Source organism: Oncorhynchus mykiss, chromosome 17, assembly GCF_057628025.1.
Source record: "Oncorhynchus mykiss isolate SJ-2025 chromosome 17, ASM5762802v1, whole genome shotgun sequence".
NCBI classification, from domain to species: Eukaryota; Metazoa; Chordata; class Actinopteri; order Salmoniformes; family Salmonidae; genus Oncorhynchus; species Oncorhynchus mykiss.
In genome coordinates, this window is record NC_143038.1 from 45,412,734 (window position 1) to 45,424,495 (window position 11,762).

The 11,762-nt window shown below is 40.2% G+C and overlaps 2 protein-coding genes across 2 annotated transcripts; both read right to left on the reverse strand.

The window, feature by feature from the left end:
• Positions 1–2,369: 2,369 nt before the first annotated feature.
• LOC110494296 (actin-related protein 2/3 complex subunit 4) lies at positions 2,370–7,028 on the reverse strand. Its single transcript, XM_090205710.1, has 6 exons — positions 6,941–7,028; positions 4,366–4,484; positions 3,834–3,945; positions 3,402–3,497; positions 3,011–3,181; positions 2,370–2,924 (listed from the first exon to the last, which is right to left on the reverse strand). The coding sequence occupies exons 1-6, from the start codon at positions 6,941–6,943 to the stop codon at positions 2,919–2,921; spliced, it is 507 nt and encodes a 168-aa protein (XP_090061836.1). The 5' UTR covers positions 6,944–7,028; the 3' UTR covers positions 2,370–2,918.
• Positions 7,029–9,154: 2,126 nt separating this feature from the next.
• Positions 9,155–11,725, reverse strand: h1-10 (H1.10 linker histone). Its single transcript, XM_021569240.3, has one exon. The coding sequence runs from the start codon at positions 10,267–10,269 to the stop codon at positions 9,685–9,687; it is 585 nt and encodes a 194-aa protein (XP_021424915.3). The 5' UTR covers positions 10,270–11,725; the 3' UTR covers positions 9,155–9,684.
• Positions 11,726–11,762: the final 37 nt, after the last annotated feature.

Here is an 11,762-nt window from a genome sequence, read left to right on the forward strand (position 1 = left end):
ATTCTGACCTTGAACTTAAAAATGGGCCCGATTCATACTTAGGAAATATGCCTTTCCTACGCACTCCTCAGTAGTTGGTATTCAGACTTACCTTAAGGGCTTTGCAGGCGTGGTTCCCTTGCACGCTGAATACATTTAACCGCTGAAAACCCTCCCACTTGCTGGCCAACAGAATTTCTTGTGCCATTTTCATTCAATAGGGTTTTCATTACATTTAACTAAAGCCATACCTTTAAATTTGGTGTAGCCTTAAATACAAATTTCTCGACAGACTCATTAGAATATATTATTTAGGGTTAGGAAAGTATTTATGAATAATAAAAAAACAGGTTTGGAGAGCCTTTACGCACTAAATATATTGGTGAATCAAAAATAGTGGTTTGATTCATCCTGAAAGTTGGCATATGCAATTGTTCAATCCATGAACTATTGGAAGGTAAGTACAATAGGGGTTGAACAGTAGCTAGTAGCTACCGAATGTCATTATCATACACAATATCAATTGTGTGAGGGATCCTGAGAGGATTCCTGTGAGTAGGCAGAGACTAATAGAGAGTGATGGGAAGAATATGTGCTTCAGTAAGGTAGGTTTCTTGGCATTCATAGCTATGGTTGTCAATTGTACTCCAGAACTCGATGGAAAGTCACATAAAATAGAGGTTGTGGTGGCAGCGGCAGATAAATACTTGGGACTGCAAGGTTTTACTGCAGAACAGTTGCAGGGGGTGTTGAGCCATAGTGTTCTGTCCTCACAGACTGTTGGTAGGGTAAAATCGTGGAATGGGGTGGTGTTTATTTTTTTTTAGAGGGCTAATAGTTGGCAGGATAATTTTTCCTTTTCCCCAATTTTACAATACTGTATCACAAAGATTAAAAATAATAATAATTTAAATGTAACCTCTATTTAACTAGGCAAGCCAGTTAAGAACACATTCTTATTTACAATGACAGCCAAACCCCTATGGGACTCCCAATCACGGCCAGTTGTGATACAGCCTGGAATCTAACCAGGGTCTGTAATGACACCTCTTACACTGAGATGCAGTGCCTTAGACCGCTTCGCATCTCGGGAGCCTAAATGTTGGTAGACAGTGAATAGCCTCACACTCCAGTACAGTAGGTGGCGGTGCATGCACCTTAAATTGGATGCGATCCGCCAACAATCCTAAAGAAGAGAAATTGTGCAAATGAATAAAGTTGTGATGCATGCTTTTCTGAAGGAAAAGTATTGGTGCACAGAGAAGGGAAACAATTATAGGGGGAAAAAAATGACAGCTGTAAAGAACTCGGATTATATATTTTTTTTTACTTCTAAAGCACGTCAGCCGTTATCTGATGGCAAACATCTAGTAGTGAATTGAATACCACACGTGACTGGCTCAACTGTTCTGGGGAACTATGGTAAGCTTCATAATGTTAAATAATGTGACAGGTGAAATGAAGAACGCAATCTGCTTTATTTCCTAATCTATTGCACAAATTGACTGCAGCACAGGAGGTTGGTGGCACCTTAATTGGGGAGGACGGACACGTGGTTATGGCTGGAGCAGAATAAATGGAAAGGTATCATCAAACACATTATGAGCAGACCCCCCCCTCAGCAGCAGGTATTAACTTAAATACATTTGAATATTTGTAGTTACGTTTTAAAAACCACGTTTGTCTTCGATTCCATTCCATTACAGCCATTATTATGAGCTGTCCTCCTCTCAGCAGCCTCCACTGGTGGAAAGTCCAGGCGTTTAATTAAAACCTTCTAGAAATCAGCAATGACGCTATACTGTCATGTGTGCATGGCTTCAGAAGCCTATAGGTTGGGTCTCAATTACATCCCTGCAAGTTATAAGAACAGCATTTCATTAACTTCACTGTGGAAAAGGTGATACGCTTCAGTTTGCTGCCAAATGACTGGTTTCACAACTCCAGTGATAAGGTCAAATGGATCTAAAAGATTGTCATTTACATTTCCAATCCCCTTATCCAGATTAAGTCATTTACCTAGCCCTTATCAATTTGTAAATTACAGGGCATGGAGAATGGTGTTATTTGTCAGAAAAAAGTAATGTTTTTCCACTTGGAACTGACAGGTTACTCGACCTTCATTGTTCCACACGCATAAAGGTGGTGGAATTCAAGTCAAAGTCAGAATAAGCATATCTGTAAACACACCTCCATTTCTGCAATCTCCATCCCAAACGAATACCTGGCTGGCACATGCATTTCCCCATGCTTAAGTTCAAAGTCAGAATGCGGTAAAAAAATTAAGTCCCATGTAGGAATTCCCCCCTATGTAAATAGTTAATGATTCATTAATAAAATAATGTAGTGTAATGTCTTTTTTCCGTAAATAACACACCAAAATGCAAACAAACAATAAAGGGGTTTATTCATCATCACTGCCAGCACTATTATTATCATCACAATAATTTCCATCAATGATAGGGTCTGCTCTGTGTGTATTAAGACAAGAATCAAGTGCACCAATTCATTTTTCCTCAGGTTTGAATGTTTGTTGTAACAAAAACATAGCAAAAAAATGGTGTGCATATAATATTTATATTAAAAAAAAAAGTAAAATAAAACTGTTTACATTATAAAAAAAAAAATCTGAATTTCCCTGTGCTCATTAATATTGATTAGGGTTTCATTTTAAGGACCCACCCTGATTTTAAAGCTTTGTTCTAAAAGCAGAAATTAAATGAGGCTGTGAATATTCATTATGTACAAACATCAATATTTTTGAGCACAGGGATACCTTAATGAAGGGCCACACCCCATTGGTCTGACGAGTCTTTACTTTTTTCGACTGCGATTGACTGGTCACACTTTTGCCCCTTCTCTCTCTGTCCTGTGATGCGCACCCTCCAAGAAACCATGTTGACAGTTGTGATCAGCGTAAGGAATGTTTGGGAATTTTCTTAGAACTGCGTAAGTCAAAAACATGGATGTCAGGTCAAATGAAAACTTCTAGGTGAAAAGACAGAAAGTAAAAGAGACAGACAGGACTCACGTTTTTGAGGAACTCCTCAGCGACGATACGGGCCCTGGCATTGACAGACAGCTTCATCTCACTGATCTCCTTGTCGATCTCTTCCATGAAATGGATGACGAAGTCCACCAGCTTGTGTTTGTACATCTGCTCTGTGTGGAAGTTGGTGATGAGGAAACTGATGTCATAGCCCTGCGGACAAATGAAGGAGAGGGGGAGAGATAAAGGAGGGGAATGATGAGTAAACACTGAGGCCGTTTTGCTCTTTGCACTGCCAATTGTTTTCTATATAAACATTTTATTTGAAAGTGTGAAAATATGACCGCTTGAGTTCTCTAAGAGGGGAACAAACATTATCATAATGTTTCAACTCAAACTGTTGGTTGCACCACCAGTCCCTCTCATTTCTCACCTCCACTGGTTTCCTCCTCAGGATGAAGAAGTTCTCTGCTCTCATCATCATGAAGCGCATGAACTTATGGCACAGGATCTTCTCAATCTCATCTGCCTTCAGGGACACAGCAAATCACACAGCAGTCAGACTTAGCACCCACCAATCACAGGCTACAGCTCTAAAAGCCAGCAATCATACACCAGGTAGTAAAAAACAACTAATCACAGTATACATTTCATGTCTATGACAAACCAGCAAACAATCATCCTCACATAACAGGGGGGAAAAGGGTACAGCTGAGCTTACATCTCTGCACTTCTGTTAGGGTAACGACAATGACGTTGAAAAATATCCCTAAATATGAATAAAGCATGAAAGTCACCTAAAATCACGCATGTCAACTGCACCGAAGGACAAGTTAAACACGTTGGAATAAGTAGTCTCACTGACCTGCTTGACAGCGATGCTGACTCGGACTGAGTTGATGGAGCCCTCGATAAGAACCTTCTCCTTGTCATTACGACTGATGATGACTGGCTGCAGCAGCAACTCTTTACTGCTCCTGAGGGGGATAACATACACATGATAGGTCAAACACACTCTCCTGAGGGGGATAACATACACATGATAGGTCAAACACACTATCCTGAGGGGGATAACATACACATGATAGGTCAAACACACTCTCCTGAGGGGGATAGCATACACATGCTAGGTCAAACACACTCTCCTGAGGGGGATAGCATACACATGCTAGGTCAAACACACTCTCCTGAGGGGGATAACATACACATGATAGGTCAAACACACTCTCCTGAGGGGGATAACATACACATGATAGGTCAAACACACTCTCCTGAGGGGGATAACATACACATGATAGGTCAAACACACTCTCCTGAGGGGGATAACATACACCTGCAAGGTCAAATACCCGAAAACACACACTATCCCGCACACAGACAGACACACAGGGACTCACCGGACCTCCACCTCTGGCTTGTTGTGGCGCTCCACCACCTGAGAGGAGAAGTTCTCCAGACAGAGGGCGGCCTGCAGCGTGGCACGCACAGCGTTGAGGTACGGGCGCAGAGTTGCTGTCTGAGGGAGAAAGAGAGGAAGAGGAGGAAAAAAAGTTAGAAGATGAGGGGATATCTCCCATACACTCCACCAAATACCCCTACCACGCTTTACTTAGCTACTATAACGAAGATGCCCTTTCCCTAAATCCTATTTTACATCCAAGAGGGGGAGTGAACTGGACCGCAGCCTCTGCCTCTCTTACCACCAAATACCACCTCACTCCACCCTACTATCCTCTAAAACTATTAGCTAAAAAAGGCCCTTACCCTTATTCCTACACCACCACCTCTCCTTACAAACTGAGGGCAAAAGTAGTCAGGCATGCAGGCCTAGACCTGCAGCTAAAATTCTTGGCATACTGTGTCTTCCATAGCAATGGCTCGTGGTTGGGCTGACAACACAGCTCAGCAGTGCGTATTTGATACTGCGGTTTCTAAAAGCTCAACACTGGTTTCACCATCCCAGAAACTCAAACACAGTCAGTAAAAATTCAAATAGGCCTAACAACCCAAATGCAAAACAATAATGTTGACTGTGGAACATGAGTGAAGTCACCATTAAATTGATACATCCAGGAGTCCCTCAAGTATATTGACCACATGAGTACAGTGCATTCGAAAAGTATTCAGAACCTCTTAATTTGATTTAACTAAGCAAGTTCCCCCTTGACTTTTTCCACATTTTGTTTGATTACAGCCTTATTCTAAAATAGATGAAATTGTTTCCCCTCCCTCAATCTACACATAACATAATGACAAGGCAAAAACAGGTTTTTAGAAATGTTTGCTATGTTTTACATTGAATAAAGCCTATAATAGATAAGGATGGTGTGTACACATTGGCTCTGGCCTAGGGCCAGTCGAGTGCACTGCCACTACATGCATTTTCAGAATGACAATATCTAGCTACTTCAATCCAGTCTGCATCTGATTTGGGCCGAGAAAACATTTGATTTGAAATGTTATTTGTCACATGTGACGCATACAACAGGTGTAGTAGACCTTACCTTGATCCTCACTCAGAAGTGAGTTTATTTGCAATTTTTCTTCTTTTTTTTAAGTAAGAAAATATTTGCAACCTTTTTTTTTTTTATAAACTAAAGTAACAATATAACAAGGTTATATACAGGGGGTACCGGTACTGAGTCAACGTGTAGGGGTACAGGTTAGTCGATGTAATTGAGGTAATATGTACATGTAGGTAGCGCTAAAGTGACTATGCATAGATAATAAACAGAGATTAGCAGCAGTGTAAAAAAGAGGGTCAATGCAAATAGTCTGGGTAGCCATTTGATTAACTGTTCAGCAGTCTTATGGCTTGCAGGGTAGAAGCTGTTAAGGAGCATTTTGGATGTAGACTTGGCGCTCCGGTACTGGGCTGTAACAGAGCAAACAGTCTATGACTTGGCTGGCTAGAGTCTTTGACAATTTTTAGGGCCTTCCTCTGACACCGCCATATATAGAGCTCCTGGATGACAAGAAGCTTGGCCCCAGTGAAGTACTGGGCTGTTCGCACTACTCTCTGTAGCACCTTGCGTCAGATGCCAAGCAGTTACCATACCAAGCGGTGATGCTCTCGATGGTGCAGCTGTAGAACTTTTTGAGAATCTGAGGACCCATGCCAAATCATTTCAGTCTCCTTAGGGGGAATAGGCGTTGTTGAGCCCTCTTCACGACTGTATTGGTGTTTTTGGACCATGACAGTTTGTTATTGATGTGGACACCAAGGAACTTGAAGCTCTCAAACCCGCTCCACTGCAGCCCCGTCGATGTAAATGGGGGCGGACATTTCAGTGGGCAAGTCTTACTGCAACCCTATGTGTGTGAAGTGCAATTAAGAGAAATCTAGAGACTTTGGACCTACCTACTGCAAAGCAAAATAATTCAGGCGAGATGCAAGTGCATAACTTATGGTGGTGAGGACAAATGAAAGCAAATGTTGAGACAGCATACCTCTTAAATACCTAGGCTGTCTGCTTGAGATTAGAGATCTCTGCTAACTAGTTAGCCTCTTCTACCAGCTTGTCTTTGAAAATATATCGATGTGGCATGGGGATCTTTACTCATGGCAATCATTTTTTGTATAAACCAGCTTGATAGATGACGTAAAATTACAGACGTGAGCTCCCTGCTTCACCATTACAGATAGCTAGCTAATAGTTACCCGAAAATGTATGTTTATATTTATGCATACATTTGAAAGGATACTTTAGTTTACAGTATTTGGCACTAACTTCCAAACTAACAAACTAACCTTGTATCTAGCTACATCACTGGCTAAAAACAGATTCTCCCTTTTGGGTGGGGATGCTAACTGACGTTAGCTAAGCTAGCTAGCCACCAAACCAAATCTAGCAATAAACATACACATTAACGCAAGCAAGGCTCGACATACTGCTCATCGTATGACTGATGTTGAAATAATGTCGAAATGTCTTTATTTTTATTGTAAAAATGATAGCTACATTCTCTTACCATTTCTCTGTATCCGCTGGGGGAAGACGGAAGTACACTTACCAAGGCTCTTCCGTGACCCTCTGCGCTCACTGGAACACACTATGTACAAAACTTCATAGGGGAGCCTATTTCGTTAAGACAAAGACTTTTCTATACAATTAATTGTTTGAATGTAGCAGACAAACATGTAATACTTGTATTTTATTTTAAAAAGTAATTGTTGGCGGTTTTCATTATTTGGTTACACAATTTCCCAATTTACATAGGATGAGAACATTTTGATAATATAATTCACAAGCAGCAAAATGTTCATACAAAATAGAATTCTGAATTATTTTGGGTTCTCTCATTCTTCATATGAGAACAGTACTCAATCTAGAAATGGTTAAACTGAATGATAAGGATTTTGTCTCATTATTCTTATCATTCTAAAACCTGTCTGACTGGTGTTTTCTTCCTTATAAGGTAAAAGGATCTCTCCACTATTTTGCCAATAGGGGGGAAATTTACGAAGGTCTGTTTCCATAATCTTAGTGGGTTTTATGGTACAATAATCTGATTCTGTATTATTAACGATTTAATTTTGTGATTCTAAAAGAGCTGCAGTGTGCAAGCTTCTGCTCCAGAGCCAGATTCTGTCCCATTAGATATTTGCATTTGTTGAGTGTGCAAGCCCCATGTGTAAATTGACTAAACTACATATGATCTTGAAAACGATTATACCGTTATACACTTAAAATTGCCCTGTTGTGTAATTAGCTCCTACACTCAAGCCGCCACTAAATGCATGTCATGTGAACTGACAACAGAAAGAGAATGAGAGACTCTGAAGATGCTGTGTAGTAATAGAAAGAAAAAAAAATAGAATGACAAATCAAATAAATATGTAGGCTACATGTATGCACTGCAGAGGCCCGTTGGAGGCTTGACAAGTTAAGAACATCAGAACATTGAAAAATATATATAAATTAATGTGTCTGCGTTAATGTTCATAAAACTCCACAGACCTGCTCTTGCACAGTGGAACCCAGAACGATATGTGACCCCTTGATTACAGCGACACCATTTTGCCGAGGACACCCAAACCAGAGTAGCCACCACAAAGCCCAAGAGCCTGACCCTTTCTGGAAGTTGCTGTAGCCCTGCTTGGGATATTTAGCCTATATTGGCTATTGGTTGAGACGCTAGCTTGGTAGGCTATGTCGGGGTAGGAAAATGGAAATTGGGCCAAGTTGGAGATAATGCATTTAGGTTATAGTTTCTAAAATAATATATATATTTTAGAGTTTGAGATGCATGAATACACCACACTAAAAGCTAGATTTGTATGGCTGTTTTAAAATGAATTGCCTGCACATTAACGATTTATGTTCACTACTTTATTAAATCTATGAAAATCAATTATAGACATTGATAGTCCACCGCTCTGTTTTATTTTATTCTGAAATAAGGTATATTGTAACCATGTGTTCAAGCTAATCAAATCAAAGTTTACTTAGCGCTGTCATTTTTGAACCAAGGGGTGCTCCAATCATTTACAAGAACACTTACCAAGATCCGTTGCCTACACCAAATTGTCCTACTCATCACAAACAGATCACTTCTCACAATGGTGCTCGTTTAGTAAAGTTAGATCAAAGCTTAATCAATGTCTTGCAAGATCACATAATTAGCATTTTATGTAACATAACCAAATATAATAGCGTAGCATAGCAGGCCTATGGGCTAATGTTAACGTTACACCTAACACCTATCCAGATTTTAGGATGGTTAGCTGTGTGGTTAAAAACTGAGCCACTAGGCAGGATATACACTTTCAATTAAACAAAATACAACAAAGATGAACAGTTCGTTAATACCATGTGCTCCAAATCACTCAAGTTCTTGCTGCGCCACAGAATTATGTCTGCTAATACAGGACAAGTAAGGGCCCAGTGCATTACATTTGTATTTTTGATGTAATTATTTTAATTAATCCCGATTTCAGGGGCGCTTTAGCATCCCCAGCACCCCTTCTTCCGCAGCTATGAGACCAACCAGAAAATATGGAGCTGAACAATATGGGGAGACACTCATTGAGATTTGTCTCATTGAAAAACAAATGAGTCCAACATGCATGATTAAATAAGATACTCCATAGTATTCGGATATTGGTCTATGTATAGTAAACAGACAGTGTAGGAAATTATCCTCACATTAAATAGAAATGTTTATCACAAAATGCAAAAAAGACCGTGTTAAGGTATTTATTTACAGAGATTAACAATCACTTCAATGCCACGTGTCCCGAAGAGACAATACAATGCTCATCAAATAGACCTAGTCTTTTAAACCATCAGTTTCTCAGAATTACAAATACCACTTTCGCAATGTTGTCAGCCACCTCGAAAAGAATGAAAAGCCACGACTAGGATTTCCTGGTCATATCCGTAAGGGGAAACCTTTGGGTAAAGGTAAAAACATATTGGTTACAATGTAACATTTTGTAGCAGGGCATCTCTCGGACTGACAAGTGACAACATAAAACTGGGGGCGTTGCCTGTTTTTCAAAGCAACACTACACTCATGGTCCCTCTGACAATACGCCACTGAGACAATCATTGCCTTGCAGAGAATAAACATAGAAAACAACTTTTAGCCTATAATAATCCGTTGATTATGCATTGTATGCCAGTGAAACCAACCATGGAAGGAAAAAAAACTACAAAAGATGTGTAAAAATAAAAATCTCAAATAAAGTTCTGTATTTGATAGCGACTAGGCTACTTCTTCCTCGGTGACTTGGCTGGTGGCTTGCTGGCCTTCTTCGGCTTCTTGTTCTTCTGTGCAGCGATCACCTTTTTGACACCCAGCTTCTTAATTTTAGCCGCGGGCTTCTTTGCATCTGGTGCCTTCTTCGGGCTGCTCTTCGCCTTTGGCTTGACGGTTGCCTTCTTGGTAGTCGATGCTTTGGCAGTTTTCGTGGTGGTCTTGGCTGGCTTGGACTGAGTCTTTTTCGGTACCTCTTTCGCGAACTTATCTTCATTGAGCTTGAAGGAACCGTTCGCCCCCATGCCCTTTACTTGGATCAGCGTGTTGTTGAGTACCAGCGCTCGGATAGAATACCGCAGGTAGGTTCGCCCATTCTGCTCATCAAACCAGCTTGCCTTCTTGGCTTCATTATAAATTTTTACCAAAGAGGAACCGCTTCGCTCATTCAACTTTTTGACAGCGTCTAGCACAAGAACACTGTATTTGCCAGGCTTATTCTTTTTTTTCTTATTTTTCTTTTTCTTGGCTGGTTTAGGCCCACTTGCCACTGGAGCCTCCTCCGCGTTTATAGTCACATCCACCTCGCTTTTCACCATGACGTTTACTTTCAAACCAAGGTGAAGTTCTGCAATGCACTGTTATCACCGTCGGGTTTGCTGTGAATGTGGGTGTGTGGTGGATTGGCTTGACTATATAACTACCAAACGGACGTGATTGGGAACAACAACACAGAGTGCGGAAATGGTATGTTGGAATATGTGCTTTTAGATTTTTGTTTGGTGGTGATTTTATCGTAATTGGACAGGTCATTATTTTATAACCAGCAACTTTTCTGAAGCCTAAGCGATGCATTATGTTCTGTATCGCGCTCACATCAGTCCATGTCGAAATCTCAAAGAAAACAGTGAATGAGCAGAGGGCACTCCACACACGCAGCTCCAAATAGGAGGGGGGCACCCACTTCAGGAGAAAAATACTTGAAAACGGTAAATTATTTGACAAAATACTACTTGCAAATCAACAGTGTAGAGTATGGCCATTCGAAATGGATCAATGATATGCCGATTAAATGGAATACCACTGCAACACAAAACGTTTAATTCATGTAAACTAACACAAACGCCCTCGCGTGGCAGCCTATTGACAAATCGAGATTTATTCCCTATCATGCGCGGCACCAATACTATTAAAAGGATCGGACCCTTTTTATTTTCCAATTTTCGTCTAAAATGACATACCCAAATCGAACTGCCTGTAGCTCAGGACCTGGAGCAAGGATATGCATATTCTTGATACCATTTGAAAGGAAACACCTTGAAGTTTGCGTAAATGTGAAATCAATGTAGGAGAAAAACACATGCGGTTTTTTTCCATCATTGTTGAAATGCAAGAGAAAGGCCATAATGTACTATTTCAGGTTAGGGGCAATTTAGATTTTGGCCACTAGATGGCAGTGTATGTGCAAATATTTAGACTGATTCAATGAACCATTTAATTTCTGTATAAAATGTTGTATTAAGACTGCCCAAATGTGCCTAATTGGTTTATTAATACATTTGTTCATAATTGTGCACCCTCAATCACATGGAATTCTTCCACTGTAATAGCTACTGTGAATTGGACAGCAAAGTTAGATTAACAAGAAGGTAAGCTTTCTGCCCATATCAGATATGTCTATGTCCTGGGAAATTTTCTTGTTACAACCTCATGCTAATCACATTAGCCTACGTTAGCTCAACTGTCCCTCGGGGGAGGGGGGACACCGATCCTGTAGAGGTTAATTGACCCTGATTATAATGTATCGGCATTCCTAACAAATCCAGTTAATGCACATAATTAGGAAAAATCATTTTAAAACGTGGTTCCAATCATACAACATGTAGAGTAGCATTAGGGAGAAAGTATTCATTAAATAACTATGAGCCTATAAGATACGGTAGGGATGACTGGGGATTTTAAAATAACTATAAAACAAGCTCTCTCACCTATTTTACTTCCCATTTGAATAAAAGTGGAGATTGCTAAGCAGTCTTCACAAGTTAATCAAATAAAACATGCTCCCTATATAAACACCATGTCATTCTATCCC

Coding starts and splice junctions, on each gene's coding strand:
- h1-10 (XM_021569240.3), bottom strand. CDS start 10,269: ATGGTGAAAAGCGAGGTGGATGTGACTATAAACGCGGAGGAGGCTCCA.
- LOC110494296 (XM_090205710.1), bottom strand. Junction 3,946..4,365: donor AAGCCAGAGGTGGAGGTCCG/GTGAGTCCCTGT, acceptor TATCCCCCTCAG/GAGCAGTAAAGAGTTGCTGC. Junction 3,498..3,833: donor TCAGCATCGCTGTCAAGCAG/GTCAGTGAGACT, acceptor GTGTCCCTGAAG/GCAGATGAGATTGAGAAGAT.